Source organism: Scomber scombrus, chromosome 11, assembly GCF_963691925.1.
Source record: "Scomber scombrus chromosome 11, fScoSco1.1, whole genome shotgun sequence".
Taxonomy (NCBI): Eukaryota; Metazoa; Chordata; class Actinopteri; order Scombriformes; family Scombridae; genus Scomber; species Scomber scombrus.
This window is the reverse complement of record NC_084980.1, coordinates 25,962,042-25,978,376: the sequence shown is the minus strand read 5'-3', so window position 1 is coordinate 25,978,376 and position 16,335 is coordinate 25,962,042. Positions and strand designations below refer to the sequence as shown.

At 38.7% G+C, this 16,335-nt stretch overlaps 3 protein-coding genes across 3 annotated transcripts; 2 read left to right on the top strand and 1 right to left on the bottom strand.

The window, feature by feature from the left end:
• Positions 1-2,000: 2,000 nt before the first annotated feature.
• eif3f (eukaryotic translation initiation factor 3, subunit F) lies at positions 2,001-6,717 on the top strand. Its single transcript, XM_062428743.1, has 8 exons — positions 2,001-2,154; positions 3,473-3,543; positions 3,828-3,907; positions 4,013-4,150; positions 4,242-4,333; positions 5,306-5,442; positions 5,647-5,760; positions 6,543-6,717. The coding sequence occupies exons 1-8, from the start codon at positions 2,001-2,003 to the stop codon at positions 6,618-6,620; spliced, it is 864 nt and encodes a 287-aa protein (XP_062284727.1). The 3' UTR covers positions 6,621-6,717.
• Positions 6,718-8,329: 1,612 nt separating this feature from the next.
• On the bottom strand, positions 8,330-10,107 carry LOC133990209 (MICOS complex subunit MIC26-like). Its single transcript, XM_062428428.1, has one exon. It carries the CDS (start codon positions 9,529-9,531, stop codon positions 8,917-8,919), a length of 615 nt encoding a protein of 204 aa, XP_062284412.1. The 5' UTR covers positions 9,532-10,107; the 3' UTR covers positions 8,330-8,916.
• A 1,371-nt stretch (positions 10,108-11,478) lies between these two features.
• Positions 11,479-14,369, top strand: dnaaf6 (dynein axonemal assembly factor 6). Its single transcript, XM_062429532.1, has 7 exons — positions 11,479-11,572; positions 11,688-11,702; positions 12,504-12,560; positions 12,662-12,767; positions 13,503-13,599; positions 13,898-13,983; positions 14,240-14,369. Exons 1-7 carry the CDS (start codon positions 11,479-11,481, stop codon positions 14,367-14,369), a joined length of 585 nt encoding a protein of 194 aa, XP_062285516.1.
• Positions 14,370-16,335: the final 1,966 nt, after the last annotated feature.

Sequence of the window (16,335 nt, the reverse complement as noted above, 5' to 3'; positions counted from 1 at the left end):
GTGTGTGTGTGTGTGTGTGTGTGTGTGTGTGTGTGTGTGTGTGTGTGTGTGTGTTGTATAAGAGCACTTTCTGCTATGCTACATATGGTAGATGTATATTAAAGGCCTACCGAGCTTTCTTATATAAGTCTCATGTAAGTCTAAGCAACTGAGTTAAATATATGTCTGTAAAATGAGACATGGTGAATATTTGCACAGTAAAAATGAGCCCCGGTCCTCCACAGCCTGATGATGCGTCCATTTTTTTTTTTTACAATTAGCGGATTGGATGCAAGAGGAGACTATAGTGACAATCAAGATGACGCACTACGCCTGATGTGGATGGATCAGAAATAGCCTCTATCACAGAGATGTCTGTTCACCAAACCAACAGGTTACAGAAAACCATAATACAACACAGCTCCGAGAGAATTAAGGATGATATCTTACCTGCTCGGCTTGTAGCAATTTGTAGGTGTATTATAAGACCTGGATCTGGCAGATGTTTATCTTCAGAAAAAAGATAATCTGGTCCAAGAAGCGCACCGTGATTGGTAGTCTTGGTTCGATGACACCCATTTCTGGTGTTTACCAGCTTCGCAGCATCAGTCCACCTCTGATCGCTATACCAGGAAAACAAAGACCCCCACGATCCGACCACTCAGCATTCACTATGTATATCTAATCTGTGAGCAACGCGTCCACGAAATAAGAAAACGGTGATTAGGTCTAATCTTCAAGGCTGATTAGCTCGTTTGGAGAACTTGTGTCGGCCGGTGGACTTGCGAAATGGTGGCAGCATGATAATAAACCCGGCAGCGCGGAGAGCTCCATCATCTATGCGTCTGATGGAGTCGGTCAGGTGTGGAGCCACTGAGCGGCGGAGGATGCTGTCATCAGCCCAGCCCCAGCCAACCCTGCCTGCCTGCCTGCCTCTTCTTATTTCCACAACAGAGGGGAACAGTCACATCTTTCTACACCCCTCCTCCTCCTCCTCCTTCATCCCCATCTGCTCCAAACCTGCCCAGCCCCCCCATCTCTCTCTCTCTGACCCTCAGCATCTGCAAAGGGTTCAGTGATGAGGAAGGCCTTGTTGTGGTGCAGATATAATAGCTATAATAGCATCAGTGTCAATGCTTAAGGGGGAAATTACTGACACAGTAATGTAGTTTATTTGGAGATTTATTAAAAATCAGCATCACAATAGTCCACTACTGGGTTAATGTTACCTAGAAAGCCACTCAAGACAAGGACAAGACCCATAAACCTAATTAAGCTTTATAATCTGCTCTTGTTTTTAAACATACATGCAGACTGTTGTTGATTGTTAATAACTTGTGTAATTTTTTAAATATTAATGTCAGTTTCTAGCTAAAGCTTGTCGTGTGTGACACTAGGTCACTGGGTGCTATATGTTGACCTAAACTGGGTTAAATTATGACCCAGTGGTTGTTTAGTGTTTTAGGCTAATGCAAATATATGTGTGTTTGTCTCAGTTACAATTAAATAACATCCTTGAAAACCTGATTATCACAATTTATAAAGCTCTTATTCACTCTAAGTTATGCAAATTATGTCAATATAGATGTCTCTTTCCCATGTCAGGAAGGTATTCCTTTATTGCTTTTGTACTGACTTATTATTTATTGTTCTTTATTCTTTTTACTGACACTCTTCTATATTTACTGTCCACTTTGCTGCTGCAATAATCTAAATTTCCCCACTGTGGGACTAATAAAGGAATATCTTATCTTATCTTAGCTTAGCTTATTTTATCTTATCTTATAATGCCCTCTAGTGCACCACCATCACCCACTACGACCTCAATAATAAACATAAAGCAAAATAGTCACTTTCCTGACAATGTGAACAAAACTCAAAACATATAAGCTTAAAAAAACAGAATTAATGGCAGAGTTGTTGTATTGTATTGCATTATATTGCACAGGTGTACCTAATAAACAGGCCATTAACTGTATGTAATAGCTGCAGTTCTCCCTCCGGCCTGCAGGCGGCGATATATGAGTTTCACCGGAGCCGCTCGTCAGTCCTCCTTTTCCAACATGTCGGTGTACGGGCCAGTGGTGAAAATTCACCCCGTCGTTCTCGCCTCTATCTGCGACTCGTACGAGCGGAGAAATGAGGGAGCGAGCCGTTGTATCGGTACTCTGCTGGGTGAGCTAAAATTAAAGTCATATTTGTCCACGGTTTGATTTATTTCCGCCTAATAAAGCGAGTGAGTGGTGGCTAGCTCCTGTTAGCATGTCTGCTAACGCGTGCTGCCTCGGCTCAGATGGGAATAATTGCGCAGATGGAAATGATAAAACACTGTCGAGTCATTTAACATCCTTTGGGTTTTGTTTAAAGGCATTTAAAGTCTCATAATTTAGGATTACGGTTTGGGATGGCATCATCGTAGCTCACCGGTGTTACGGTTCAGATAGCGACCGTGCTAGCTGGTACCCGATGGCAGCTGTTTAAAACACACAATCATCAATTTGTGTATATATACAAAGAACTATAGTCTGGTTGAATGGCTTTCAATGTACTGACACTAATTTACATAAATATGTTTAGAAATACACTGCATACAACTCAAACAGTTTCTGTGAACAGGATGCGATTAGTACAAAGAAGTAAAGAGTGCAGAGATAAATATTAAATAAGATGTATCTTTATTGATCACCCTTTTTGGGAGTAATTCAAATAGACAGTAGTGCAGTGGGAAAAAAGTAGCAGCTACATAGAGTAAACAATCTTTATTAGTCCCACAGTGAGGAAATGTACATTATTACAGCAACAAAGTGGATAACAAAAAATAGAAGAGCGTCAATAGAGGGTACACAAGCAATTAAAAGACAATAGTAGTATAAAAAAGGTAACATTATGTATTAAAGTAATAATACTGTTGATATGAATGATAATATACTTGAGTTTGATATTGTTATTGCACAGATTTTAAATAGAAAGAAATAGATGGGTAGCATAATATAATCTGTATTTTATACCGTTATTGTCAGTAGTACACACAATATGTTCAGTTTGTGGTTTCATATTATGTACAAACCATCACACGACCAGTAACCACCTGGTCTGACCGGCCTATCATCTGTTTAACTTGTGACCCATCAGTGTGGATACAGAAACAAGATTCAGCGTTTCCTCTGAAACAAGCTTTTTAGAAAGACTGATTTCTGAACGATAAGTTTAGAAATGGGAATGCTTCTAGTTGGCAACACCATTTAATTTATATGATGTAGGTTAAAAAAGACCTGACAAATGTATACTGTATTCTGTTTGTGTTTTCAACAAGCTGTCATCACCACAGACACATTCAGCTGAAAGTCACAAGTTAACACAGTCACTAATTAAACCGAAACCGTCGATTGTGTTTTTTTTTTTTTTTGCATTTCAGATATCCTTTTGTTTGCTACCGTTAGATAACAGTGTGAAGGTTTCTTCCAAAAATAATAATCTCATTTTTCTTCCTCAGGTACAATTGACAAGCACTCTATCGAGGTGACCAACTGCTTCTCTGTCCCCCACAATGAGTCCGAAGATGAGGTGCGTTTTTAAACTTAATTCAATCATGTATTAAAAGATGTGTTGATACTGGTTCATACAACATTTCCATTGGGGTGAAAGTACCCTGTGAGACTTGTAACATCTGCTCTACATCTGCATAATACCTACAGCTCTTCCTTACATATGAAATATATTCATGTGGGATTTTTTGATGGCTGTAAAAGTAAAGAAGTGATGGACCCAGATGGCTGCCTCATGCTGTAAAAGCGGGGATATTGTGAAACGGCGTGGTCATGTGTCAAATCTGTCCTCTTTGACAACAGGTCGCTGTGGACATGGAGTTCGCCAAGAACATGTACGAGCTCCACAAGAGGGTGTCACCTACTGAGGTCATCATCGGCTGGTATGTCAGACATTATGATCATATTTAATATTTGTAAGGTGTTTTTTTTGTTTTTGTTTGTTTGTTTGGGAGGAACATTAAGCAAAGGGACATTTTTCCTGACAGGTACGCCACCGGCTTTGACATCACAGAACACTCTGTGCTCATTCATGAGTACTACAGCCGCGAGGCCACCAACCCCATTCACCTGACCGTGGACTCAGCTCTGCAGAGCGGCAAGATGAGCATCCGCGCCTACGTCAGGTCGGTTCACCTGTCGTTAACTCTCTTTGTTTGTGTGACCAGCTGCAGACTCGTGTGTGTCTAAATATGTTTGTGTGTCTCTTCCACACAGTGCACAGATGGGCGTACCAGGAAAGACAGTCGGTGTCATGTTCACCCCACTGTCCGTCAAGTACATCCAGTATGACACTGAGAGGATAGGCGGTAAGAATACAAACAATACACGAAGATGACTGTTTGAAAACAACTTCTCACTTTAGGGCTGGGTATTGTTTTTAAAAATGATTATACCGATACCAATTTAGGACTTCATTCCATACCCATCATGTAAATAGAAGCATTATATTGCATAAAATGCCACCACTCCTCCACATCTAAATTATTAGATTTTTACACTAATGCATTTTGAAAGTCTTCAAATTATTAATATTTATTAAATACAAAATGCTCAAAATCAGCATGTGGGTCGCAGCATACATCACACACACTTTTCATTCATGTATGTGTGTAAACCATAACTCACTACAACATGCCCAAAGGGATAAGTCAGTCTACTAAGCATTAATCTTACCTGAAGTAATGTTGTGTGGCGTGGCGTGTCCACTTCAGAGGACATATTGCAGTTTTCCACCCGTAAGTTTTCTCCATCTGTAAGCAAGTGCTTAATCATATTAATACTGTTCCTGGTTTTTCCAAATAAACGTTTTCCACATTTTGTGCACTTGCTTTTATCCAGTGTAAGAGGCGTGTAGTGTAGCCACACTTTAGAGCTTTTAGGTGGCGTCTTGGCTGCTGAACTGCTAAGTGCACTAATTCATATTCACCACGATTTCACCACCAGACGGGTCGTAGCTGCTGTGGCAGTGGACCAATCACATGTCGCATTAAAACGAAGAACAAGCAAGTCCATACAAACAGTCATATTTTCTAACTCTAGGTGCAAAAAGGATTGATTGCAGGGATCATTTGACGGGAGACATTTCAATTTTACTTGGTATCAATTGATTTTGGTCTATACCTTTTTTTTTAATAGAGGTATCGAGTACCAATACCCAGCCCTAAAAGTGACTTATCTTTTAAGTTGTACATTTTTCCGACTGTTCTACTTCCTTCTCACTCTGTTCTTGATTCTCACTTGTAGCACTGTATGTATAACACTCCATCTTTGTGTTTCAGTGGATCTTCTCCAGAGGACACGTGACGCTCCCAGTCGCACCAAGGGCCTGACCTCTGACCTGTCCCAGGTGGCTGGTTCTGCAGCCCGAGTACAGGACATGCTGACCACAGTGCTGGCATACATCGACGATGTGCTGGTGAGTTTTAGAGCTGTTGGAATGATGGCGTGCAAGTCAGTATCAAACCAGAAAAACTGTTCCCATATATACTGATTGATAAGACACTGCCTCCTGCTGTTTGTATCCCTGCTGTCAACTACATCAATCATGAGTGTCTCTAGAGGGCGTTTGTCAAGTGGGTCAATAGCGGCCGTAAATGTAACGCTGTTCGATCTGTCTCAGTCTGGCAAGGTGGCAGCAGATAACAGCGTGGGCCGTTTCCTGATGGATCTGGTCAACAAGGTGCCCACCATCTCAGCCGAGGACTTCGAGAACATGCTCAACTCCAACATCAACGTAAGTCCCTCCTCACCTGCTATAAACCTGTCAATACATTACAGTGTTTCCCACAGACTTTTTTATTTTTATTTACATTTTTAAGTCAAATACATCATTAGGGTGCACTGAGAGCAAAATTAAGAGGTTATATCTAGAAAAAATGTAGTGCTTTAGTAATTGAACTACTGGTTGTATTGTTATGAATGGTGATGACACACCCACAAAGCATGGGAGAGACATTTTACCAGTTCATAAATGTTCCAAACAAACCATCAAAAAAAGACTTATGCTCATATTTCAGCTCTGAAAAAAAGAAAGCAGGAGTGATAATCCAAGTTCAACTAGTTCATTACTTAGTAATTTCGACATTTTTCAGTAAATATCTTTTCCTACATTGTTTCAGGTTTGCATCGTGTTTTTCCAAATAACTAAAATACAAATTAGCAGCACAAATTAGACCATGATGGCAGGCCGCCACACTCTATGTAATTAATGTGAAATGCTGCATTAACTTCTCATATAAACAACTATAATTTATCTCATCACTGCCCTCATTGCATCATTTACATCCTTTATTTAACTTGCTGCACTCTGGCTTGTTTTTAGGACATTTTCACTCTCTCATTGATTATAGTAGGAACCAAATTAGACTTTGCCTCCTATTTTTGGTGCTGTTTAACCAAGCACACATCCTGCATACACAAGAGCACCAGAGAAGTTGTGATAGCTGTAGTTCTTCACTTTTGTTTCCCTGTAAGATTTTTCTAATAATGTGAATTCTCTGTTTTTGACTTTTACAGGACCTGTTGATGGTGACCTACCTGTCTAACCTCACCCAAGCACAGATCGCTCTGAATGAGAAGCTGGTCCTGCTCTGAGGAGGAATTTCTTTAAAGTGGTTCATATTTAATTTTTTTTTTGTATACTTTTTTTTCTTTTTTTTTGGCTGAGATTAATAAAGATGTTAAACAGTCATACAGTGTTCATTCCCCCTTGGGCTTCAGGTATTGGTTATTGGTAATCAGAGTTTAACACAATTTGGCTAACAAACTTTACAGGAAGGGTTGTAATGCTAATTTAATCTGACTTTTTTAAAAATTAATACTTCAGAGCCAACTTCAGCATGAAGCTCAAACTAGTCTAGAAGCTAGTGTGCATTATAAAAGTAAGCACTGTTTTCTCTAAATATTCAGATTTTTAGACCTGCAACTAGCAAATATTTTCAATTAATTTGCTTATTTTCTGAATTAAATGGTGTACAAAACATAAAAAGGAGAAAAGTGTCCATAACAATTTCCTATGGGCCAAGGTAAATTCTTTAAATAGCTTATTTTGCATAAACAGTGTAAAGGCCCAAACTTTTAAGTTTAATATGGTTATTTAATCTGACTTTTTTTAAATGAATGCTTCTGAGCCAGACGTTAGCTCCCATTTACCACCGCAACATGTTTTCATTTTGAGGCTCAAACTAGTCTGGAGCTCGATGTGTGCATTATAAGAGTAAGTAGTAATTACTTCCTAGATATTAAGTATTAATATGTAGGTTTTTATAGCTAAAATTTGCAAATATTTTCAATTAATCTGTTAATTTTCTCAATTAACTGATGTAGAAAACGTAACAATTGATGGAAAAGTGTCATAACAATTTCCTACAGTCCAAGGTGAATTTTTAAAATAGTTTATTTTGTATAAACAACAGCGTAAAAGCCAAAACCTTTAAGTTTACTATGATTTAATACAAGAAGAGCAGCAAATTCTCCCTTTAAGAAGCCAGAATCATTAAATATTTTGACATTTTTGCTTGAAAAATGACTTAAAATTTCAGAATAGTGTCAGTAGTTTATTATTTTCTCAATGAATTTATTAACTGGTCTACAAAACGTAAGAAAGAAGGGAAAGAGTGTCCGTAACAATTTCTTAAAGGCCAGGGTGAATTCTTGAAACGGCAAGTTTACTATAATGTAACACAAGAAGAGTGACAAATTCCTTCTTTTAAGAAGCCAGAAACATCAAATATGTTGAGATATTTGCTTAAAATGAATAATCAGGTGTCAGTAGTTTATTATTTTCTCAATTAACTGGTGTATAAAACATTAACAAGGGGAAAAGTGTCCGTAACAATTTCATAAAGGCCAAGGTGACTTCTTTAAATAGCTTGTATTATGTAACTGTGCCAAAGTCAAAGACTATGTTTACTCTAATGTAAGACAAGAAGAGTGACAAATTCTCCATTTAAAAAGCCAGAACCATCACATATTTGCTTAAAAATGCCTTAAAACCATTATCAGAATAGTCAGTTGTTTCTCAATTAACTGATTAACTGTTGTACAAATCATGAAGAAGGGGAAAGGGTAACAATTTCCTAGAGGCCAAGGTGCATTCTTAAAATAGCTTTGGTATTAACTGCGAGTTTACAACGTAAGACGAGTGGCAAATTCTCCCTTTAAGAAGTCAACTGTCACATTTTTGACTTAAAATACTTCAGAATAGTGTCAGTAGGCTGTTTTATCTCTTTTAGCTGCAGTTGATTTAAATTCATCTTGTAAATGATTGTAACAGTACTAAAGACACAGAATTAAGGCTTTAATGTAAGACAATGTTATAATTTTTTATTAATTCTCTACATAAATATACATTCAAATCAGAAGCAGAGGTAAATTAAATAATTCAAGTTGCAGCTCTTTTTGTGACAGGCCATGCCCGGCCTGAGTTTACATTAGAAGCTTTTTTTTTAGTGCAAAGAGTGGGCATGAGAAAGTCACACACATCAGGCAGGCTGTGAAGGTTTCATGTGTCAATCAATCTACAGCAGGAGGGTCAAACTCATAATTCAAGGGCCACATATATACGGCCCAATATGATCTTATGTGGACCCATTAAAAGATGGATGGAAGGAAGGAATGAAAGACAGATGGAGGGAAGGAAGAGAAGACAGGAAAGATGGAAGGAAGACAAAATGGGAAGGAAAGGAAGAAAGGACAGATGGAAGGGAGGAAGGAAGAAAGAGGGGAAGATGGAAGGAAAAGGAGACAGAAAGGAAAGTGGGCCGGATTGGACTCCTCGGCGGGCCTGTTGTGGCCCGCGGGCCGCATGTTTGACCCCCCTGACCTACAGTATCAGGACGGAAGAAAAAAAAAAAACTGATTTGTTATTGCTGAGCTGGTGCAGACATCATTAGGGTTTCTTCTCTGAGTCGGTGGGCTTTGTCTCAGTTTTGCCCCCGGTCTTCACCATCTTCTCCACGCTGGCAAAGCTGCGCACCGCCGAGTCGTAGATGGAGTCCCCGGTTGACTTTGCGATAGCTGCAGCCTGCTCGGGGTAGTAGAGGGAGGTGCTCACGGTCACCAGCCCCGCAGGGTAGATGAGCTTCTTAATCCTGGAGCCTCTGGCCAGAAACAGCCCCAACACACCGGTGAAGGCGATGACTCCTGCCCGGGGGTAGAAGTCCTTGGGTGGATCCTTCAAATACGCATAGGTGTCATTCCCAAGTTGCACGACCCCGTGAACTTTGGGTTTAATTTTGGCATAGGCGCTCTGACACCAAGTCGTGTACGGCTCCGTTGCCCTCCGGATGGTGGCGACACTTTGCTCCAGCTGACCGGCTTCATGCTCCGCGTACCGGACTTTGAGAGCAGGAGGAGCGGCGTACAGGGACAGGTCGTCTCGGTTTAACGGAGCAGACGCTTCTTTCTCTCCGACACCGGTGTCAGCGAGCACGGTGACCGTTAACAAACTCAGAGCTGCCGGCATTTTCCCACCTGTCACCTTCAGCACGATCCCAGGGGCCATGTGTCTACTACGGGGGACGGCGTCCGACGAGGGACATTTCTACTGCTCGAAGCGTTAATTACTCCGCCTTTCATCTGAAATGGGGCAAATGTTGTTAATTGAAAGCACTAATTAAAATGACAAGTGTGTGTATCAAATGTATTTATGTTTTTAATTAACATGGTTTTGTTAATTAACAGTTAATACATAGTAACTACACATGTATAGTTATTTACTAAATTAAAAACTTTTCTGTTTTATATTGCCAGTGTTGGGGAGAAACTAGTTACATTCATTTAATTACAAAATAAATGATGATTATAAAGGGGGTTACATCTGAAGTCACACCTTAAGATTTTGCTCAGGAGGGTTTTCCCCTCATTTTTGAATATTACTTACTGAATACATATATTGCTGTCTTTGATATCAATGTTTGTATATATTTTTTAAATAAATCATGGCATGGGCTTAAATCGTGTCACAGTACCAATTAAGCCCATGCCAGACTTTTGACTTTTTTCATTAAATATTTTTATTTTATATTCTGTAACCTATTACATTTCTAAAGTAACCTTCCCAACCCTGTTTATTGCCTACACTTTGTTGTTTAATCACTCTGTAAAGCACTTTGAGTTGCCTTTGTGTAGGAAATGTGCCTTACAAATAAAGTTGCCTTGCCTATTAATGGCCTAAATTATGGAAAATTATTGTTAATTACAAAATATGTGACTTTTTATTTAAACAGGTAGTTTCATTGAAGAGACCCTTGTGTAGAAGAATAATACATTTAAGCATAGACAGACACACAGATAATTCACCTATGTTTGTTTAAGCTACATTAAGGTAAGCAATTACAAGGTGGACACATAAGTACAGCCATATAAAATGTTCAAGTGGAATAAGAGAGTGTAACCTCATCATGTTTTATGCAGCTCGCTCCATTTGTACGCAGCAGAGTATTTAAGGTTCAGTGTGAACAAGGTACAGCTCATGTTAAAATGTCCAGTGGCCTGACACAGTAAGTACTGTAATATAATGTGAGCAGAGAGCAGAGGTAATTAGACTGCACTTCTGTTCCACATGGCCACTTTTAACTGAGAAATATGGTAGTCTCTGCTCCACTACCTTTATTTAACAGCTTTGTCTTGACCATTTTTTAAATAAATTACATTATCCAATAGCATATAAAGGAGTAAGAATTAGATATACCCCCCACCAGCTTTATACGAGTAGTATTATAGACCACTGTGCATTTATAATATTCTTAAAGGGCTAATCTGGATTATGCTTTGACATTTAAAGGCTTTATAGGCTGTGTATTTTTAATTTAAATGTGTGTTTAAAAAAAGAAATACTTTTAATGAACTCATTATTGTTTGTTGTTTATTTGTTTTATTATACTGCACTTTTATTTGGGAGTTAAATTAGTTTTATAATTGGATTTTTCCCCCCTGGATTATGTTTAGAGTAAATAAACTAAAATGTGTTCAATAGCTTATAATGTACTAAGCTTGTATAATGCTTCTGTTAATAATAACATAGCTGCTTTAAAAAACAGCTGTCCTCTTTCATTCATTAACTCCCTCAACTTTATTAAAAACAGTAACCTGTATGAAGAACAAATATGGGGAAACAAAGTGCCAGCCAGGGAATTCAATTATGACATGTAATAATATAACATTTAAAAATACAGTAAGTAAAAGGAAACATATTTTACATTCAATAAAAACAATATAATACAAAGGAGGAGCATAAATAAAGAAATTCAAAGTTATTAATTCATTTCTTCGAGTGTTTTTTTTTCACTCACTTGTGACGTCAGCAAGGTTCCCACGGCAGCCCGGTTTCCATGGAAACGGAAAGCGTCAACATAGCGCACCGGTCCATCTAACTATAGTAACTAGGCGACATATTCGGCCACATTTACCGTAAAAAAGCGTTTAAAGGCGTACATTTGCGATTTTCTAAATGGACTGCGGTGGAGTTTCATCTCTCCAGAACCTGCAGGCTCTGTCTGCTTTGTTATCCACCCAGCAGGAGGAGCAGGAGGAGGAGGAGGACTGTAAAGTAAGATGCTGTACACTGAACTTGATTATCAGATTAATGTCCACAAAATTGTAACTTGAATTGTCTTATAACGATACCAACAGTGTTGGAATTAAGTATTAAAGGACAAGTTCACAATATTTCATGTCTTTCTTAAAACAATAGGTTGGAGGTTTCTGGTTTCTCACCTACTTCCAAGGTGCATGGAGAAGAGAAAGCTCGAGAAACACTTGTAGTATAGGAGAACTTTATTAACAGACCAACATGTTTTGGCCGTGTGGCCTTTATCAGAGCCATACAAAGTTATTCTACATTAATGTATAAGTGCTGCTGGAGGTTTGATTTTCTTAAAATAGTCATGTGTCCAAATGCACACTATGTTATTCTTGTTTTAATCATTCCTCTTGTTCATACTAGCCATTAGAAGATCCCTTCATAATGCACTCACAATGTAATTGATGGAGGACAAAATCCACAGTCTTCCTTCTTTGTAAATATGTATTTAAAAGTTCATCTGAAGCTAATATGAAGCTAAACCTGTCCAAATGAGTCAAATCAAGAATATATCTTACAGGATTACAGTCTATTTAGTGCCAAAGTTCCTCTTTTTGCTACTATACTTCCACCACAGCTCAACAGGGAAACACAAAAAGGGAATTTGATGCTAAAACAGACTGTAAATGTCTCAGATATCCACATGATATGACTAACTCAGACTGCTGAAGCCTCATATAAGCTTCACATCAACTTTTAAATGCATTTTTGCACTAAATGACTGTGTGGATGCACATTTTGGCCCCCATCACTTGCTTTGAGAGGGGGATCTTTTAATATTCAGTATGAACAGGAGGATCTATGGACACCTGACTGTTGTTTTAAGACAGACTTGGAAAACTTTAAGGTTGTTTATGCTTATTTATTATGTTTATCTTGACGGAAGGTGACAGCCAGTGCACGGCTGGGTCCTGGACAGATTGGCCCCCCACCAAAAAAAGATAAAGAAGGTAAAACTCTCTCGGAAATAATTATAAGTCAAAGTAGTAACACAGACATCTTGATGAGATGTATGAACAGAAGTTTCATGTGTTTTTTGCTTGTTATTTAGAGTCAGCTGCCAATGTGAAGAATAATAGTAAAGATATCTGGAGTGAAGAGGAGGTGGCTGAGGGATCCCAGTACGACGACCTCGCTGACCTGCGGCCACAGCCTGAGTAAGACTAAAGGGCCACAAAATAACAGAAAGTAAAGTGTTCACTGATGTGTGGGTCAAATGGGCGGTTCGATTCACCCGCTCCTCCAGTCCACATGTCGATGTACTTGGGCAAGACACTTAACCCCAAATTGCTCTCGTTGCTGTGCCAACGGTGTATGAATGTGCATGAATGGCTAATTTCCCTCTGATGAGCAGGTTGACACCCTGCGTGGTAGCCCCTGCCATCAGTGTATGAATGGGTGAATGGGATGTAATGTAAAAGCGCTTTGATTGGTCATAATGACTAGAAAAGCGGTATATAAGTACAGTCCATTTACCAAATACTGGAAAATCAGATGCTTCTTCTTTTGTACATTTTTCATCCATTCTCTTATCGGGATTGCACCTTTTACTGAGATCAAAAAAAGCCACAGTCTCCAGCTTTTGAGTATATTCGAACCTTAAAACCACCAGGACAAACTGTTCCATATGAGGATTAAAGTCACATCTTGTGCCACTTTTCAAAAAAATCTAATTATAGAGGAATAATGGGCCGAGACTTACATAGACAAATATTTATCACAATTATTTGTCACATTTTCCTCTCTCCATTAACCTCATTCGACACTCGCTCCTGCCTGGATGTTTGTGCTCTATGTTGTTTTTTTATTGATTGTTTCTCAGTGTGATGTCAAATTATTTTAATAAGATAAACAATGATATATGTGTGGATTATACGTGTTTTTGTGTACAGGTATGAAATAATCCTGAAGCAGAGTGTGGGGACAGAGGATTTGTTCTTGGGCCTGAGTGGAAAGGATCCATCCTCCATGTGCTGTGAAGCCATGCTGGTAATATATCAACCACCATAAGACTGCCGTATTTTACTCTTTGTAAAATTAGACGTACAACATGATTTTGATTAAGAACACAAAATTAGGAAAGATTACCACACTGTCCCATTTGGATCAACTATCACTGTAAAAGCTGTTGTTGGACAGTATAAACATTTGTTGAGTAGCATAAAATCAAACTGTAAAGCAGCACAGAAAAGGCAGAGTTAAGAAAGAAAATAAATCAGATAGATTTAAATAAAGAATAACATCTTACAGTGTACAATATTGAAAATGCCGTCTTTTCCCCCCACAGGTAAAAATCAAACTCCCAGACACTAAAGCAACAGATGTGGTCCTGGATATAAAAGAAAAGTTCCTTGATCTACGGACGGCAAAATAGTAAGGGATGCTTTGAAAATATTCTCTTTCACTTTCAATCCCCTCCCGACGGTGCGGCAGCAGATGAAACCGAAAGCTCCCACTCTTATGCAGGCAGCACCTTTTAATCAGAGGTTCACATCTTGATCTGAGCTTTGCTGTTTCACATGGCTCCTCACATCCTCCTCTCTCATTTACTATAAACACACATGCTGTCTCTCTTGTGCTCTCTCTCTCTCTTTGTCTTTTAACCTTGTCTTATATCTCCTCTCTTCAGTAAACTGGGTCTCCATCTCCCACATCCGATCCACAACCAGGAGGGAAAGGCTCAGTTCTTCAGTGAGAGGGAGGAACTACAGGTGACTCTGCTAATGAAGCGTCCCATGGACTCTATCAACATGCAATAAAAAAAAGAATAAAAGAGACAGAGTGGATCTGACAGTGGTGCACAGTAGAGATTACACACACTGCCTTGTTTATGGATTAAACAAAGGGATTTATCTGTATATACAAAATATGTTTGTTTTCTGTAATACACATCCAGTTCATGCTGTTATTACATGTGTCACCATTGATTCTCTGAGTATTAAAATGTGTTTTTTCTAATAAATATTTGTCTTACAATGTGACTGCTTTATTACTGGTTAACCAGCAATGAACCAGTAAATCTAAGGAAGCTTTATCCCACCTTCCTATGCTGATATCTTTATTAATAATGGTACACGACACGTACACTACACATGACAATCACAGCTAGATTGATTATACACAAACTCATTTAGAAATATTTAGGAATGTGCATGATGTGAGCCAATATCAGCTCAAATAATAAATAGATTTTGTCATGTGTTATTAAAGCAAATCAAGCTTTATTTGTATAGCACTTGTCATACTTGTCAGTTGATATTTGTAGTGCATATTCCACAGCAAAGTTACAATTTAGCGATCCTATAGGGCTTTAGGGAGTCTGGAGCCCTGTACACTCCTGACTAAGCCAGATAGGATTTATAATGGTACACATTCAAGGGGAAAAGGACTGAGTAATCCTTTTTCTCACAGTCTAATTGATTTTCAAGTCACAGTTACACATGTTAGTTGCTGTACGGGTCAGTAGCTGCAAAGGTCAGCAAACCACTGACTGGTACATCAGCGGTTCAAATCTTCAGACCACAAGTGTGGAAAAGAAGATGTAACTGAGAAAGTCTTATTTTACCCTTTGGAGCTGTTAAGAACTCGTATAGATCTGAAATGTGACCCTGACTACACATTGCTTTTTGTAAGACGTCAAAAGCCAGAAAGGTTGGAAACCACTGGTTTCATCTTGAACAATGTGTTGTATTTTAAAAGCTTGTTATATTATCCATTGTGTCAAATCTTCCATCTGAAAATGATCTAAAGCTGTAGCTGTAGAATAAATGTAATAAGATAAGATAAGAGATAAGATGTTCCTTTATTAGTCCTACAGTGGGGAAATTTACATTATTGCAGCAGCAAAGTGGATAGCAATAAAAAATAATAATACAAAGAGCATGGATAGAGAGAATAAAGAACAATAAATAATGAGTAAATACACAAGCAATAAAAAGACGATAGTAGAAAAAAATATAGTAAAAAAAACTCCATTATGTACAAGAGTAATATTGGTGGTGAATGATAATATACCTGAGTTTATTGTTATAGCACAGATTTTAAAGTGTAAAAAATAAATATATAAACATTGCACGATTGAACTGAGTTATAGTGTAACAAAAATACTGATGTTGCACAGTTGTGTACATGAGAAAATGCAGTTTGGGAAATTGTCCAGGTTGGGGAGTGTGTGAGGTTTATTGGGAGCAGGGAGGAAGGACCTGCTGAGATATCACTCCTTCACACACTTTGGGTGAAGGAGTCTGTTGCTGAAGGAGCTCTCCAGTGCGTTCAGAGTGTCCCTCATGGGGCGGCTTGGTCATCATTCTCCTCTCTCCCACCACCCCCACCAGGTCGAGGCAGCATCTCAGGACAGAGCTGGCCATGGAGTAGAAACAACAATATTTCCCTCAGAAATGTAGCGGAGCCGAAGTCTAAAGTTGCATCAAATTGAAATACTCAAGTAAAGAAGACCTACAAGCAGTGGTGATTTTAGACCCTTTTTAGGGGTGCTCAAAAAGAGTAATTTAGCAGGGGGTTTGAACACTTGCAGGGCATTATATGTTAAATTGTCATTAGGAGCTGAACCCTCCTAAAGGTCTGATCCTAGAATCGCCCCTGCCTCAAAGTACCTCAAAACTGTAAAGTACTTGAGTAAATGTACTCAGTTACTTTCCACCACTGTATTGTAATTAATTAACCGCTGCCATCACTGGAAAAACGTCTACATTGCTACTTTCATAT